The 18,101-nt window shown below is 35.3% G+C and overlaps 3 protein-coding genes across 3 annotated transcripts; all 3 read left to right on the forward strand.

Annotated features, from left to right (window-relative positions):
* The first annotated feature begins 786 nt into the window (after nt 1–786).
* On the forward strand, nt 787–2,732 carry LOC108489232 (probable galacturonosyltransferase-like 3). The gene has a single exon (XM_017793611.2). It carries the CDS (start codon nt 1,337–1,339, stop codon nt 2,369–2,371), a length of 1,035 nt encoding a protein of 344 aa, XP_017649100.1. The 5' UTR covers nt 787–1,336; the 3' UTR covers nt 2,372–2,732.
* A 10,012-nt stretch (nt 2,733–12,744) lies between these two features.
* LOC108489179 (tubulin beta-2 chain-like) lies at nt 12,745–14,951 on the forward strand. The gene is made up of 3 exons (XM_017793510.2): nt 12,745–13,443; nt 13,531–13,800; nt 14,041–14,951. Exons 1-3 carry the CDS (start codon nt 13,050–13,052, stop codon nt 14,715–14,717), a joined length of 1,341 nt encoding a protein of 446 aa, XP_017648999.1. The 5' UTR covers nt 12,745–13,049; the 3' UTR covers nt 14,718–14,951.
* Nucleotides 14,952–16,020: 1,069 nt separating this feature from the next.
* On the forward strand, nt 16,021–17,857 carry LOC108488369 (mitochondrial import inner membrane translocase subunit TIM10-like). Its single transcript, XM_017792650.2, has 6 exons — nt 16,021–16,195; nt 16,289–16,337; nt 16,685–16,737; nt 17,040–17,078; nt 17,209–17,278; nt 17,591–17,857. The coding sequence occupies exons 2-6, from the start codon at nt 16,296–16,298 to the stop codon at nt 17,642–17,644; spliced, it is 258 nt and encodes an 85-aa protein (XP_017648139.1). The 5' UTR covers nt 16,021–16,195; nt 16,289–16,295; the 3' UTR covers nt 17,645–17,857.
* The last annotated feature ends 244 nt before the right edge of the window (nt 17,858–18,101 follow it).

Raw genomic sequence — 18,101 nt, forward strand, 5'->3', positions numbered from 1 at the left:
TGTATACTTTTTTATTTTATTGTTAATTTTGCTACTATTTTAAGTTATTTATTTGATAAGTTGTAACTAATTTAGTGTTATTTAAGTATAAATATTTTTAAAAATATATTTTTAATTTGTTGAGAAATATTTATTTTAATATTTTTAGTAATTGGATGTATTAAACTTTTTAAATTTATATTTAATATAAACAATAATCTAAAACAATTAATATGAGTAATCTGGTCGAGCTTAGATTTAGCGCTTTTAATCTAAGTAAGGCTTTGACAGAATTTTAAATCTAATTGTTAGATCAAGTCAAATCCTAACCTAAATTTTATATCGATCCAATTAATGGTCATATCTAGTTTTCACAGAAAGGCTGGTAGCCTCTTGCTTTGATTTCATGTTGAAATCTTTTGTAGTAATATAATCCACAGCAACATTAAACAATCTTGTCCACCTCGTTTTGCACTATAATTGTAATTATTTTTTGTTACTTAACTATAAAAAGTTTTATTTGTTCTTTTTTTAGTCACGAGTTAACTAATTGACAAAAAATAATATAACATTATTTAAAATTGATATAATAGCAAAATTAACCCTCACCATTTATGCATTATGTTAATTTAGTCTTAACTCTAAAAATTGAAACTTCAATGTTTACATATTGTATAATTTAATCTAATTTCTTTCATTATTTCTATTTTTCTTTGTGACTTTTTACCTAAAAGGCTAAAAAACAAATCTATAAACTAAATTTCATAAAAGAACACATACATAGAAACACCGAAAATCCATAATAATTTTCATCTTTTTTCATTTACTAAAAGTCAACCTTTAATGTTACACATAAAAATAAAACTACAAAAAATTGAAATACATAATCTATAAATGTTGAAAGTTAATTTTTGAAATAAAGACTAAAATGATATAATTTATAATTTATAAATATTAAGGGTTAATTTTTAGAATTAGGATTAAATTCCTTAAGAATTAAACACACTAAAATTATATTTTCGACGGTAATTTAACGACACAAAAATGGAAAAGAAAAATTCGAATATATAGTTGGGTCACAAAAGAAATCGAATAACTGAATGACCTCACAATGAAACGACGCCGAATGTACAGTTCCACTACTTCTTACGGTGCAATCAGAACCATAAGAATCGTCCCGTCTGCAATCAGGCTTCGAGCTCACATAAGACGCGTCATGCCAGGCTGGACTTGTCCCAAGTTGGGCCCCACTCCTATTCGAATCAAACCCGAAACAAAACAAAAGGTCAAAAAACCCAAAAGCGCAACATTCTCCTTATCTCTCCACCGTCGTTCTCCCTAATTTTCCTCCACCGCTATGCATCCATCTAAACCACTCAATCTCTTTTTTATTTTAACGGTCATGATTCGTCTCTGCTTCGCCGATCTGCCTTCTTTTCGGGAGGCACCGGCATTTCGAAACGGCAGAGAATGTCCACAAACAACATGGTCCTCCCTCGACAAAGAGATCCACAATCCCTCCATTATCCACATCGCTATGACATTAGACACTGCTTACCTCCGGGGCTCCGTCGCTGGAGTCTTCTCCGTTCTCCACCACGCCACTTGTCCGGAAAACATCGTGTTCCATTTTGTCACCACGCACCGACACGGAGCTAAACTCACGCGCGCCATTACCTCCACTTTCCCTTACCTCAACTTCCATCTCTACTACTTCAACACTAACCTCGTCAAAGGAAAGATCTCGTCTTCCATCCGACGCGCCTTGGATCAACCATTGAATTACGCGCGTATGTACCTAGCTGATCTGTTGCCAGCTGGGGTCCGGCGTATAATCTACTTTGACTCTGATCTTATCGTCGTTGATGACGTCATCAATCTATGGAGCATCAACTTGAGAAGCCACGTGTTGGGCGCTCCCGAGTACTGTCATGCCAACTTCACCAACTACTTCACTTCTAAATTCTGGTCCAACCCGGCTTTTGCGGCGTCGTTTAAAGGAAGACCAAGGAATCCGTGCTATTTCAACACTGGCGTTATGGTAATCGATTTATGGAAATGGAGAGAAGGTAAATACACGGAGAAATTAGAAAACTGGATGAGGATTCAGAAAAGGTATCGTATCTACGAGCTTGGCTCTTTGCCTCCATTTTTGTTAGTCTTCGCCGGAGATGTGGAGGGGATGGAGCACCGGTGGAACCAACATGGGCTCGGTGGTGACAACTTGGAAGGCTTATGCAGGGCTCTGCACCCCGGTCCAGTTAGCTTGTTGCATTGGAGCGGTAAAGGAAAGCCATGGCTGAGAATCGACTCTAAGAGACCCTGTCCGTTGGATTCCTTGTGGGCTCCTTACGATCTGTTCCGCCATCCGTGTTTGTTCTCCAATAGCTAAAATACGGTGGAGAGAGTTCATCGGATTTCGTAGGAGAATAAGGACACGTGTAAAAAAAGGAAAACACCTTGCAACTTGCTTCGCCAGTGAAAATATGGAGTTACCGCGTGTATAAGTTGCCTGTTAACCGCGATGGTTTTCATGTTTTCATTCTGTTTTGTTTGTTCATAGGAAAGTGGGAAGTGGAAGTTTAAAGGTGTACTCCCTTTCTTTTTTTGACTATAATTTTTGGATTAATTAAAGTTGTGTAGATTAAGACAATATCTACATAAGTAGATGTGACCCCGTGAGGTGTGTCGGTTGTATTATTGTTTTCATTTTTGTGTTATTAAATTATTCCGATAATAGAAATTTTCCATCAGATGACCTTTTTTATCATTCATTGCACTCAGAACTAAATTAAATCTCATACCAGAAAACATATATGTGTTTCTAACGAGATCAATGATGAAATTGGAAAGGTTAGAACTCGATTAGTTAGTTTGATTTAATTAAATAATTTATTAGTTGTTTTTCATTTTATTTAATTAAATAAATAATAAATTATATTACTACTCATTCAATTATGATTTTTCTGCTAAATTATTTAGTTGGTTACTTATCAGCGGTTGACTTTACATGTATATTATGTTTATTTTTTATTTTGATCATCTAATTTTTAAGTCATTTTATTTTGGTCACTAAAAAATTATCTTTTAAAGTAAAAAATTATTTTTAAACATTGATTGGAGTGAAAATTAAAGATTAAAGTGATAAAATGGTAAAAACTAAAATAATGCATTAAAAATTATCAAATTGTACTTATTTATCACTTTGTCAAAAGTTTTAAATATCTTTTTTCAATATTAAAATTATAACTTTTAAAACATAAAAACAATTAAATTATTTATTAAATTTTTTATCTCTCGATAATGTCAATTGATTTATTGCTCTAAATTGAAATTAATTAAACTAATCTTTTAATTTTAGAAATTTTATTTTATGTTTCGAGATTATTATTAATGAAATTAACTTAAATAACTCATATTTAGTAATTGCGTATGAAACTTAAATTCTTTTTGTTATATAATTTCAAATCTTTTATGATAAGTTAAATTTCTTTTGATTATATAATATTAAATATTTCATGTTAAGATAAAAGTAAAGAAAAATGATCGCAATTAATTAAATTAACTACTTATTCTTTGTTTGGATAAAGAAGTGATAAAAATTAATTAAATTGATTAATTTCTTTTAGGTCAAAGCAAAAAAAAAATGGCACGATGTGTAAGAGTCTCTTACCAAGTCCTGGCATACTGAGCAGTGGATACATCACGACAAGCCTAAAACAACACAAGAAAGAAAATTCAAGAAACTGCAGTCAAAGTTTTAAGAAGCTAATAAGACCCCTCGAAACCACAACCACCAGGAATGATACCATCAACAAGAATAAAGTGTTCACAACAGTGATCTCAACGAAGAAGTCAAAACCCTACCTGCAAACGAAAGGGAAGGCCAAAGACATTGGCGGCGGCCAGCAAGCACACAACAGTTTGTTATTAGGTTCAAGAAAGCGTCAAAACGAGGATGGTGAGACAAGTGATTATATCCCCCAAAAGAGATTGCATAGCCAATGTCTATGCACCACTAAATTTATGCTCTTAAATTTAACGGGGTGGACTGGTGTTATGATACGATGACCTTGAAAGATGTAGCAATCCGGATTGCTAACATCCATACACCACTAAGGGTGGCTTTCCAAGTAAGTTCTCTATCCACATCTATTTTCCTAAGTTAAATATTTTTAAACAAGAGATGCTCTCATCAGATATATCATTAAAGAGATCCACCATACTTTATTTGACATGAATCATTTAAAGGCTCCACGAATTGGCAATGTATAATTAATTATTTTCAATGTTAATGGGATATTGTGGGAGAGTCTGCATGAAATATGGTTAGAGACATCTTCAAAGGGGACAACATTGAGGCCTCATTCAATAAAACTCTACTACTCCGGATTCTAAAGACAGGTAATCTAGAGAAATTTCTCATTTTCAACCTATATTTATGCTTGGTTCTTTTCAAGATCGTGACTATGACTGTGGTGAATTGCTTGAAGAGGATAATACCTAAACTTATCACCTCAAATCAAGTCAGTTTCATTGCAGAAGATCCCCAAGAGACAATATCTTAATGGCAGAGGAAGTTATCCACTCAATGAGAACTAAGAAGGGTGGAAAAAGTTGGATGTTGATAAGGCTTATGATAGAGTTTGGTGAGATTTCTTGAAAGACTCACTTGAAGAAGCAAGCCTTCTGCTCAGCTGATTAAAGTCACCATGCACTGTATTTCAATGGCAGTCTAATTGTTGAGTTTAAATCTACTCATGGAATTAGGCAAGGTAATCCTTTAGGCCAGCACTAGTTAAGTGGCATAGCTGCTGCCAACCAAGTAACAATGGAAGACTAGTATTAGTTAATGGAGGGAGAAGAACAAATCATTTTTTATTAAGTTGGGTCTTCAGCTACTAACAAAGAAGGATGATTTTTGTGTACAAGTTTTGTGGACAAAATACAAACTAGGTGCCCAAAGAGTATCTCACGAAATAATTGCTCTTTTGTTTGGATGGAGTTTATCATAGCATCAGTTGGTAAGTTGGCAATGGCAAAAACGTAAAATTTTGGACAGACACTTGGATGTCATATCTGGGACATTTGTGGGAGAACCGTTTAAATCAAAATGGGATAGATATTGATTTGTGCGTGAAAGACATGGTGGATGAAGATGGAATGACATTGCTATGTGGTTAAGTCACCCAGTTCTACTACGTATTGCAAACCATACGACCTTCCACTGAACAAGTTGGGAAGATGCATGTCTTTATAAATGGTCAATTAGCGGTCTCTGAAGCTTACAGTTTCTTAACTAAGGGTTGATGAGTCTCAAAGAACATGATCTGGTCATTGATATACACGTGAAGCAATTTTTATGGCTCCTTGTAAAACTGAGGTTGTTGTTTAATTATGAGAGGTGGTAAAGGGATCTAACCATGGATGCTTCTTGCTAAATGTGTGGTGCGACACAAGATACCATATTGCATTTAGTCTGTGATTGCTCAACAGTTGCTCATCTCTGGAAGCAAATTGTTCCGCACATGGAGCAGGTTCCATTCTTTTCCTTGTCTTTGCTTGATTGGCTTATGGAAAATCTACGGAATACAAAGCAATGGTCACTGTTAATGCTCATTGGATCACGCTTTTTGGCATAACTTGCTGCAGACTCTTGAAACACGAAAATTATTTCTGTGAAAAATAAAATAGAATAAAATAAATAAAAATAAAGAACACATAAATTTTACGTGGAAACCCTTTCGGGAAAAAAACCACGGGCAGAGGAGAAGAAAATTCACTATGTCGAAAAATTTTTACTCAAATACAAGAGGAATAGACTATGTCTATTTATAGGCTTGCAAAGCCATATTCTAGTAGGATTGAAACACCTTATCCTAATCAATATAAAATAGATGGAGTTTAATAAGGTTTAAAACCTTATTCTAAAATAAAATAAAAGAAGTCTAGTTCTATATGGATTTTACTTTTATTTTATTTTCCATCGTATTTTATTTAAATAAGAATTTGGGTCACTTAATTCTAACAATCTCCACCTTGACACAAATTCTCAATGAACAAGTTCTTCATCGCGAACTTTCAATAAACAAGTTCTTCACCTCTTCCAAAAACCCTTAAGGGTTTAACTTCAACAATGAACACCAACCAAGTCTAAGCAATGCTCAAACTTGGTTATAGGAAGTGACTTAGTCATCATATCTGCAGGATTTTCATGAGTGCTAATTTTGCTCACAACAATATCACCACGAGCAATAATATCACGAACAAAATGATACCGAATATCAATGTGTTTTGTTCTCTCATGAAACATTTGATCTTTTGTAAGAAAGATGGCACTGATCGTCACAAAATCTCGTGGCTGATTTGAAGGTCTTCATTGAGTTTACTAAATAGTCCTTCAACCAAATAGCTTCTTTACAAGCCTCATAATCGCCATGTACTCAACTTCGTTGGTAGACAAAGCGGTATGTAGTTTGCAAAGTGGCTTTCCAACTAATTGCACAACCTCCGATTGTAAAGACGTAACTCGTGAGAGATCTTCTTCTATCAAGGTCTCCAAGAAAATCAGCATCAACATACCCTATAACTCCATCTTTAGTTCTTCCAAACGTAAGCAAACATTAGTAGTGCCTCGTAAGTATCTTAAAATCCATTGAATCGCTTTCCGTTGTTCTTTACCGAGATTCGCCATGTATCGCTAACCTGACCGATTGCATATGATAAATCGGGCGTGAACAAACCATAGCATACATGAGAGATCCTCTCGCACTAGAGTATGGAACATGTGACATGTACTCAATCTCATTATCGATTGAGGAGATAAGGTAGATGAAAGTCCGAAATGGGTCGCTAAAGGAGTACTAACGAGCTTAGCACTCTGCATATTGAACTCGCAAAGAACTTTCTCAATATACCCTTCCGACTTAGGTACAATTTACTTGCTTTTCTATCTCCGAGAATCTCCATACCAAGTATCTTCTTTGCTGGTCCTAAATCTTTCATCTCAAATTCTTCACTTAGTTGGGCTTTAACCTTTCTTATCTCTCTTTATCTTTTCTTTGCTATCAACATGTCATCAACATAAAGAAGTAGATACACAAAAGAACCATCAACTTTTTTCTTAAAGTAGACACAATCACAAAACTACTTCTTTTGAAATCATAAGAAGTCATAAAGGAATCAAACCTCTTGTACCACTTGTCTTGGTGATCTGTTTCAAACCGTAAAGGGACTTTTTCAACAAGCAAACATAGTCCTCTTTTTTGAGACTATAAAACCCTCTCGTTGTTGCATGTAAATATCTTCCTCAAGTTCTCCATGCAAAATGCAATTTTACATCTAACTGCTCAAGCTCCAAATCATGCATGGCAACAATACCAAGCAAAGCTCGAATCGAACTATGCTTAACAACCTGGAGAGAACACATCATGAAGTCCACTCGAATTTGATCAGTAACCCTTTGCAACAAGCCTTGCTTTATATCCGGGTTCTTCAACTCCTGAGTCCTTCTTTCTTTTAAACACCCATTTACAACGAATGCCTTTTTACCTTTAGGAAGTTTTACAAGATCCCATGTTCTGTTTTTGTGGAGTGATTCCATCTCCTCTTGCATAGCAAACATCCACTTTTCTCGAGTCTTCACACTAATCGCCTCGAATAATTAAATGGCTCTTGATTCGCATCTATATCTTCACCACATTTAAAGCATAAGCAACTAGATCAACCTCGGCATACTTCTTTGGAGGTTTAATTTCTCTTCTTGTCCTGTTTTTGGCGATAGAGTATTGCGGTGAAGAAGCAACTCTATTCTCAATTTTTGTCTTGGTTTGAGGAGTTGATTCAGATTAATCGATGCTCCACCGCTTTTGGTTTTCTTTATTGGAAGAGTCTTTAAGAGATAAGTTAGGTAGCATAGCGGTTTCATCAAAACAACATCTCTGCTAATCACAACTTTTCTATTTTCGGACACCATAACTTATAGCCTTTTACACCACTTTATAACCAAGAAAACGCATTTAATGGATCTCGGTTCCAATTTTCCATTATCATCATGAGCATCGTAGGACACCCAAAAATCTTTAAATCGTAATAATTAGCGGGATTACGGACCATACCTCTTGTGGAGTCTTTTTCTCAATGGGAACGGATGGAGATCGGTTGATCAAAAACATGCATGAGAGGTCGCTTCGCCCAAAATGACTTGTAAGTTGGCATTTGACAACATACATCGAACCTTCTCCATGATCGTTCGTTCATTCGCTCGCAACGCCGCTTTTGTTTGTGGAGTATGACGAATCGTCAAGTGTCTCATGATCCCTTCGACTTGCACAATCTATTAAACTCATCGAGCGTAACTCTAAGCCATTGTCTGCATGCGGAGGTATTTTATCTGCTTTTCCGTCATTTTTCAATCATAATTTTCCAAGACTTAAATGTGGAAAACACATCGCTTTCGCTTGGGAAGAACGCCCAAACTTTTCTCGAAAAATCATCAATAAAGGTTAGCATATAATTAGCTCCACCTCTCGAAGGCACTCTGACTGGCCCCCACAGATCGAATGGATATACTCCAACGTTTCCTTCGTGTTATGGATTCCTCTAGTGAATCGAACTCTCTTTGCTTCCCAAAACACAGTGCTCACGAAATTCGGTTTGCAAATTCCTTGCCCATTAAGAAGTCCTCTTTGCTTAATTCGCCATGCCATTCTCACTCATATGCCCTAGGCGATATGCCAAAGTTTAGTAATATCATCATCGACAAGGAAGAGGAAGCGACAATTGCATCACCAAGATAAGATAGAACCACTCAGAAACATATAACTTGGCAATCTTTCTTTGCCCTTTCATCACAACAAGGACCCTTTGAAATCTTTAAAACCCCACTTTCACCGTGTATCTGCACTTTTGAATCAAGAGTACTCAACGAAATTAAATTTCTTTTCAATTCGGAACATGCCGCGCGTCACTAAGTGTTCGACAACTCCATCAAACATCTTAAATTTAATTGTTCCAACACCGCGATTTTACATGAAGCATTATTTCCCATCAAAACAACACCTTGAGATCTTCGTTTCATAAGTTGTAAACCAATCCCGATTGGGACTCATGTGGAAGGTGCACTGAATCAAGTATCCACTCGCTTACTTTAGAATCATTGATGAAGCAACTAGAAGTTCACCATCGCCGTAGTCTTCTACAACATCGCCTTCACCAAATTTTCCATTTGTTTTCCTTTTGATTCGCGACCTCCTTTTAATCTTATTTTGTAGCTTATAGCACTTTCGATTTAATGTGCCCTTTCTTCTTGCGAAGTTGCAAGTTTTACCTCTGTTTGAAGATTTCGATCTACCCTTAGATTTACCACGAGGATTCCGTTCTGTGTTCTACCACGATCATCATCAACATTCCGGTCTTGTCTCCCACGAACAATGAGACCCTCTCCCGAGAGTTGGGTTTAACCACAAGATGCTTCATCTTATCATACGACGTTAAAGAATCATAAACCTCATCAACCTGTGAGAGACTCGCGGCTATATAAAATCGTGTCTCTAAAGGTTGAATAAGACGGGCAACGAACAAAGTAGAATCAACCCTAGATCTTCCTTATCATCTTGAACCTCCATGGCCTCCAAGTTTGAGAGAATTTCTTTAAACACATTAAGTGTTCGTGTACGACGCACCTTCCTCCAAACGATGAGCATAAAGGCGCCGCTTCATATGCAACTTGCTTGTTAGAGTTTTCGACATACATATTTGTTCTAGCCTCTTCCATAATGCAATGGCGGTTTTCTCTTTCATCACATCCTGCAAAATTTCGTTGGACAAATGCGGATGTAATTGTGTTAATGCCTTTCGATCCTTACGCTTCTTCTCTTCATCTCATTAATGTCGAAGGCATCTTATCTATCCTAGCAGGCATCCTCTAGATCCATCTGCAAGAATCGCTTGCATCTTAATTTGCCACAACGCAAATCGGTGTTGCGATCCAACAATGAATTTCATACTTCAAAGACGCCATTACCGTGATCGAGATGAATAACCCTAAGCTCGATACCAATCATGAAAAATAAAATAGAATAAAATAAATAAAAATAAAGAACACATAAATTTTACGTGAAACCCTTTCGAAAAAAACCACAGGCGAGAGGAGAAGAAAATTCACTATGTCGAAAAATTTTTACTCAAATACAAGAGGAATAGACTATGTCTATTTATAGGCTTGCAAAGCCATATTCTAGTAGGATTGAAACACCTTATCCTAATCAATATAAAATAGATGGAGTTTAATAAGGTTTAAAAACCTTATTCTAAAATAAAATAAAAGAAGTCTAGTTCTATATGGATTTTACTTTTATTTTATTTTCCATCGTATTTTATTTAAATAAGAATTTGGGTCACTTAATTCTAACAATTTCATTTCTCGAAACCATGATTGTTTCTCAGGAAAGGTGCTTAGGCAAAGTATTAACTTGGCTCGACATATTGAAAATTGCTACATTACTGACAGTTCAAACCAAGCAGAGCTCGTAAGCAAATTGGTTTGCCACCGACATGATGGGTAAAAGGTAAATACAGATGGAGTGGTCAAAGCTGATCCGATACTATCGTTTGTAGGTTGGATCTTGAGGGATGATAATTGGAATCGGATTACAGTTTTTTGCCATAATGTTGGCTGGCGTATGCTCGATCACTCATGCGGAGCTATGGGTAAATTTTTATGGTCCTTCTATAGTTTACAATAAAGGCTACAAACAAGTTTTGTTCGAAAGTATGGTTTCATGTTCATGTTTAACGGTGATGGTGTTGCCTTATTTCTCCTCTTACCTTCCTTTTTCGCTTCAATAACTCTTGGGACGAATTCGAATAGTCAGCAATCAGGTTGGGTGAAGGAGCCTAGACAGACCTGAAACAAGGCTTAAATTGGTTTGAACGGGCTGGATCTGCAATTCGTTCTGGCCTATCTAGCCTACCAGCATCAAGTAAGATAGGCTGGCTTGATTGAACAGGCAACGTTAATTTCACCCATGATTGGCCAAATTCGACATGAAAGAGGGACATCAGGGCCAAGGGAGAGAGAAAAAAGGAATTTACTTAAAATTTTAATTATCAATACTCATGGTATTCACTGAATAGGTAACATATAATACGAGCAAGCTATGAGCTATATGATGTGAGCGGTCCCTTTCCATTACTCATGCTTACTCGTGTATCAGTATACCAGGTTATGCTACTTCATCCAAAAAGAGAATCAAAACCCATACTACATTTTGGTTAACATTTATATTTTGTCCGCATCCTAATTAAGTAGCAATGTTTGTCTTTATTCACTTCAAAATTTCAACTCTCCTTTTTACTATAACTATTATGTATTAGGTTATTGTTTTTTTTTTTTACCATATTGTATGTAATTTTTTGAAAGTTGTGTTTTTAAGTCCCATGTCTTGTAATAACATTAAGGGGTTTAAGATATTCAGCGTGGGGTGAAACAGTTGAGGTAAAAGAATCGCGCATCTGAGGATAGTGTTAGTTACATAATTAAAACTTGACCCAATAACGAGTTGATGGTTTGGTGGAATGAAGTAGCTGTTTTTGGGTGTCGTATCGATATATTTGATATTTATGATAAAATTTAAAAAAAAAAAAAAAGAGGAAGGGAGGTAGCTGATGCTTGAATCAGGAGAATGGAGTTTCCTTGGAAGCTGTGATATTTATTTGCTTGGTTCAGTGGAGATCCGTGAAGCAAAAATATGAAAGGAAAGGGGTATGAATCGCTTGAGATCTATTTGAATTACTTTGTACTGCAATTTTCTCATTTTTCTTTGGTGGCCCAGCCCACCTCTCTTTATGCTACCTATATTTTATTCTTAACTGCAGCACCTATAATTATTACAAATATTTAAAATCGAATATTTCGATGCAGGCCCACCGCTATCTCAATCAACCATAAATCATTCAATTCATAATAACACTAACCACGATGGGTTGCCCAAAAAATGATGATGAGTAGATGTGAGTTAATTTTAAAACCATTTATTTTATTTTTATATATAATAAATATATTTTAAGACATCCAAAACTCTATAGATGTTTGTCTATTTATATAATAAGATAAAAATAATTTCTTAATAGTTTTATTATTAACAAATACATTAATAATTCTAGTTTATGTCATGGTTGTATCTTAATATTTCTTTATATATACAACGATTGAAACTATTTTATAATAAGTAAATGATTAATTTTTTAGTGAAAATTATTTAATTTTTTGACATAAAACATTTGAAAACAAAATTTTCACATTAATTTCTGTCAAAATTTTACATTAAGTTAACCTCACCCTTCAATTATAGTTCAACTTACTAAATTACCAAAAACATAATTTTTTTATTTATTAAATAACAGATATTATTTTTAATAAAATAGATAAATTTAAAAAACACATAACAAAAATTTTATCTTAAAAATATCATAAATTTAATATTTCAACTAACACTTTATTTTTAATTTTTAAAATATATTTGATGTATAAATTTTTACTTATATTTTAATCCGTTGTTTAGTTTATTTTTTTATAGTTTTGATGTGATATCTAAAAACCAGTGGATGTGATGTTACCGTCACGTGCAGTTCGCCAGCTGTTGTCCAACCTTAGACTAGACTCAACTAGCCGACAATCGTATACAGCTGTCTCTGCAATTTTGAAATTTAATCCTAATTTTTTATTTTATCTTTATGTTAAGTTAGCCGTTACCTCTTTTTGTTATATTCCAGCCGTTAACTGTTGTCAGCCACTGCCTCGTAACCATTGATTCAAATTTCAAAACCAAAAATTTAACCTAACCAACTAACCAATCAGGAAGGCAGGCTGTACAGTAAAAAGATCGTAATTGAAATTTTAAAAATAGAAATAAAATAAAATAAATAAAAACCCTATCAATCTCATCTCTGTGAGATATAAATAAAAACATCCCTAAGAATCCTTTCATTTCACCCTTTTCCTCCAATCTTCAGTGTCTCACTCTCTCCGTGCTTCACTCCAGTTTCTCCTTTCCCTCTTCGAAGAAAAAATGCGTGAGATCCTTCATATTCAAGGTGGCCAATGCGGCAACCAAATCGGAGCCAAGTTCTGGGAAGTTGTTTGTGCTGAGCATGGCATAGATGCAACTGGGCGTTACCAAGGAAACTTGGATCTTCAACTTGAGCGAATCAATGTCTACTACAATGAAGCCAGTTGTGGTAGATTCGTTCCTCGTGCTGTTCTCATGGATCTTGAACCTGGAACCATGGACAGCATCAGATCTGGCCCTGTCGGTCAGATTTTTAGACCAGATAACTTCGTTTTTGGTCAATCTGGTGCTGGTAACAACTGGGCTAAGGGCCATTACACAGAAGGTGCTGAGTTAATCGATTCCGTACTTGATGTTGTTCGTAAAGAGGCTGAAAACTGCGATTGCCTTCAAGGTAAATAGATCTGAGCGATTTAACTTCTTCTTGTACGTTTTAACTGGTTTTTAAGTAAATAATTGTTTCTTCTTTCTGTTTATTCAGGGTTTCAGGTTTGTCATTCCCTGGGAGGAGGAACTGGATCTGGAATGGGAACACTGTTGATATCGAAGATAAGGGAGGAATACCCAGATAGGATGATGCTGACTTTCTCGGTCTTCCCATCTCCTAAGGTCTCTGATACGGTCGTGGAGCCTTACAATGCCACTTTGTCTGTTCACCAATTGGTTGAAAATGCTGATGAGTGTATGGTTCTTGACAATGAGGCCTTGTATGACATCTGTTTCCGCACACTTAAGCTAACCACTCCCAGCTGTAAGTCTTACCCTGATCTAAGCTGTTTGTTTTGCCAAGATTGTCGCTTAGAGTTTGATGTACTAGATCTATGTTAGTAATATGGAAACAAACCCTCCCCTTTTTTATTTAATGTAATTTGGGAATATCTCCATGAAACATCATGGCTTAGATTTTGCATATGATTATTACTTGTTTGTTTTGGGGATTTCCGAATGTCTCACACGTATCTTTGTTATTTTCATTTTGATCTTTTCACAGTCGGTGATTTGAACCATTTGATATCTGCAACAATGTCTGGAGTTACATGCTGCTTGCGGTTCCCTGGTCAGCTCAACTCCGATCTCAGGAAACTTGCCGTGAATCTCATCCCCTTTCCTCGTCTTCACTTTTTCATGGTGGGTTTTGCTCCACTCACTTCTAGGGGATCTCAACAGTACCGAGCTCTAACAGTACCTGAGCTCACCCAGCAAATGTGGGACGCAAAGAACATGATGTGTGCTGCTGATCCTCGTCACGGTCGATACTTGACTGCATCTGCTATGTTCCGTGGTAAAATGAGCACCAAGGAAGTGGATGAGCAGATGTTGAATGTCCAGAACAAGAACTCCTCATACTTTGTTGAGTGGATCCCGAACAATGTGAAATCGACCGTTTGTGACATCCCACCCACTGGGCTGAAGATGGCATCAACATTTATTGGCAATTCAACATCCATACAGGAGATGTTCAGGCGGGTGAGTGAGCAGTTCACAGCTATGTTTAGGAGGAAGGCCTTCTTGCATTGGTACACAGGGGAAGGCATGGATGAGATGGAGTTCACTGAAGCTGAGAGCAACATGAATGATCTGGTCTCCGAGTATCAGCAGTACCAAGATGCAACAGCTGATGATGAAGAGTACGAAGAAGAAGAAGAGGAACCCGAATATGAGGACTAAGGAGAAGGAAAGATATTGCCATTTTGGCAATTCAAAATCTCAACTCCCAGTTGCTGGTGCTTTTTTTTTTCCTGTTTTGGATGTGAAAGAATTAGTCATTTACTTTTGCTGTAACAACTGTTGCATTTCTGGATATTTGCAGACTTGTGTATCTTTCTTTCTTTGAAGTTTCTTTCTAAATATTGTCTCGAGTTTTATGAAAGCAAATGAACTGAATGATGAAATATAGTCAAATCTAGTTTGCAATTCTGGTAAAGCACTAAATGATTATGAAATCTGGAGTTCGGTTTTTGATAGCTTTAGACAATAATTACAAATCTCGGATACAAGTTGTTTAATGAAGAAACCCTCGAGATCTCGAGTATATGTCGATCGTTTAAACAATCATTTTCTTCGATGCAACTTGTTTAATGAAGAAACATAAGAAAGCATTGTTGGGGCCAAGCTATCACACTATCATCAATGGCGGCATTGTATTTTGGAACTTGACTATACTAAGTCAGAACTTGGACCACCTATCAGCAAACTTAGCTCATTTATTTGGAGTGGTCGTGAATTTTCTTTTCGGTTCATTTCTAGAATCGGTAATATGGTTTTGATTTGGTGGCTAATCATCCAACACAAACAGCTTATAAGAAATTTAAGCACAAAAGACCGGATTTTTTATCCATATAATCTGCAAAATAATAACAATAAAAAGAAAAGTATGGTAGACCACTAGAGGTGCTTATAGGCCCAATCGGGTTTAACAAAATTTTAGACTTCTTTGCTAGACTAAACCTAAAAAATGAGTTTAAAATTATCCTAACTAGGTCCAGATAAAAATGTTAAAATTTATTCAGTCTGGCTTATATTATTTTCTATATATTGGTTTTTTAAACAAGTATTATTTTTTTACCAAAATTTATTTTTTTAAACTTATATTTTTACTTAAACTTATTCACTTTTCGAGTAAATTTTTAGACGGAACCAGATGACTCAACCAAGAGCAGGTCTATACACCACCCAATATCATGTAAATTAAAAGGATAATTATTATGTTATTTTTACTTGATGCCAAATGTTACTTTTAACATCGTCTCATATTTATTTGTGAAGTTTTTTGTTTTTTAAATTAAAAGAATAAATTATTCTAGGGAGAAAATATTTCATAATAATTATCGGTAAAGATGAAATTAAAGATTGAATCTAAATTCTCAAAACATAACATAAATATTTTTGTCGCTAAATAAAAAGGAAATTATAAATTTACCCCTAACTTAAATTAAGCAATGACGTGGCGTTTTATTATTCAGTTTTAAGTCGAAATTAAATTCAGAGTTACACCTTAGACTTACCTCTAGAACCCTAATTTGAGATCCAATTTAACGGACCTAGTGAAGCCTGAACTGGTTTCCTTTTCCCATTTCTCGTTTTCGGCGGATCTTTAAACCCTAACAAGAGCCAGTCTTCTCTTCAATCAGAGGAAAATCATACAAGTCAGATTCTATAAAACCCATTTTCCTAGCATGGTTAAATGTTTACCCCTCATTTTTATTGTTAGGTTTTGATCGATCTTGTTTGGTGCTCAGGGTTCTAATGGCTGCCAACACCACCCCAGCTGGAATAGAAAAAGAGCAGGTTAACTATTTTTGTACTGTTTTTTTTCCTTTTAGTTCATGAGTATTAGCTTTGGGTTTAACTCTCTGATTTGCATTGAAAGAAAAACCTGATCTTTTCTACTCGTTAATTTGGCCTTTCGTTTTGCTGCATTTGGACTCCCTAAGTAACTCTGGATCTCTGGTCTCGATGGATGAAGGCGTTTCACTGTTTCTATTAACTAATTGGAAATAGTTTTTGGGACTTATGTGGTTTTGGGTTTTGATTAAAGATTGTAATTTAAGTTAGTTATTTTATTTTATTTTATTTGTCATCATTATTGCAATGTATGTGGGTGGTTTGAAGGTCATGTTTGAATCGCTTGGCAGGCCTTCGGCATGGCGGAAACGGAGATGGAATATAGGGTAGAACTCTTCAACAGGTAAAGAGAGAATTCCCAGATGTTAATGAATATGTTTAATAGTACATCTATGAGTTAAAACAAGATATGTCAAGATTTGCTGCCAGAAACAAACGTAAATTATGTTTCATCTCGGAAACTCCTTGAATAATTAATATATCTGCCAATAAATGAAGATTTCAGAGCTGAGAATTTGAAAAAGGACCCTTGTGGCCTGATAAGCTTTGTTATGGATAGTGTGACAAATCTTCTCCACTGCTTTCAAGTTTTGAATGCCAATACTCAAGTTTCTGAGTGCAACTTGTTTTATGATTTTCATTCAGGCTTGGACAAACATGTTTCAACAAGTGTGTTGACAAAAGGTACTAAAATCCCCAATGCATCCTTTCTCATTTTTTGTTTGTCAAACTATCCAAGAGATGTACACATGTTAAATATAGTTGCTTTTTTCATTGAGGAAATGGCGTCAACGATAATGTCTTCCTGCTTTAGGTACAAGGAGTCTGAGCTAAACATGGGTGAAAATAGTTGCATTGATCGCTGTGTTTCAAAGTATTGGCAGGTATATGTTATTGAACTTATAACCATGTCCACCAACTGTATATAATTGCATGTTCTTGTTCTATTCATAATTACCACAATATGTATTATACAAGGCTACAAGCTGTGTACTGCATTTAATTGTGCCACTGGTTTGAGTCAAACATTTGCCCAATATACTCAGCAAAAAGTGGTTTTAATCATTCCACTGTCGAGTCTTGATTCTGATAGTGATGATCAGTTTCTTTTAGATGTCCTCCATTTTGTATCTTATTTTCTTAGATGATGGCTGAAATTTGATTCTTCTACATACAACTTTTGTGATATTTTGTAGGTGAATAGCATGATTGGGCAGATGCTGAGTGCTGGAGGTAGGCCTCCAATGTAAGATGCGGCCATCTTCCATTCTCAATTCTGATTTACATGTAAAAGCCATGGCTTTGTCTTGCTGGTTGCCCGAGAATGTGTTATGAAATCACATTTTGTTCTGATAATTGTAGCAGTTTTGTATTACTTACTACTATACAATAAGGATTTTGGTGTTGAAGAGCTTCTTGGTTACTGGATAAATTTTTTAAAGAGGAATTGCCATTTGAAATCATCTTATATGGATTGAAGCTGCTGATAGAAAATATGCACATATTTTTAGCTACTTAGTTATGTGTGTATACATATAACCAATTACTTAATAAAATTGGTCAAATTTTGCTATTAGTCTTTGTATTTGTATTATACGTAAATTGTAGATTTTGTCAAATTGTAGATTTTGTCTTTATTTTAGTTTGGTCAATTTTAGTTCATATGTTTTTTAAATTGGTAACTTTTAGTTATCTATTTTTCAAAAT

This window comes from Gossypium arboreum, chromosome 5 (assembly GCF_025698485.1).
Source record: "Gossypium arboreum isolate Shixiya-1 chromosome 5, ASM2569848v2, whole genome shotgun sequence".
Taxonomy (NCBI): Eukaryota; Viridiplantae; Streptophyta; class Magnoliopsida; order Malvales; family Malvaceae; genus Gossypium; species Gossypium arboreum.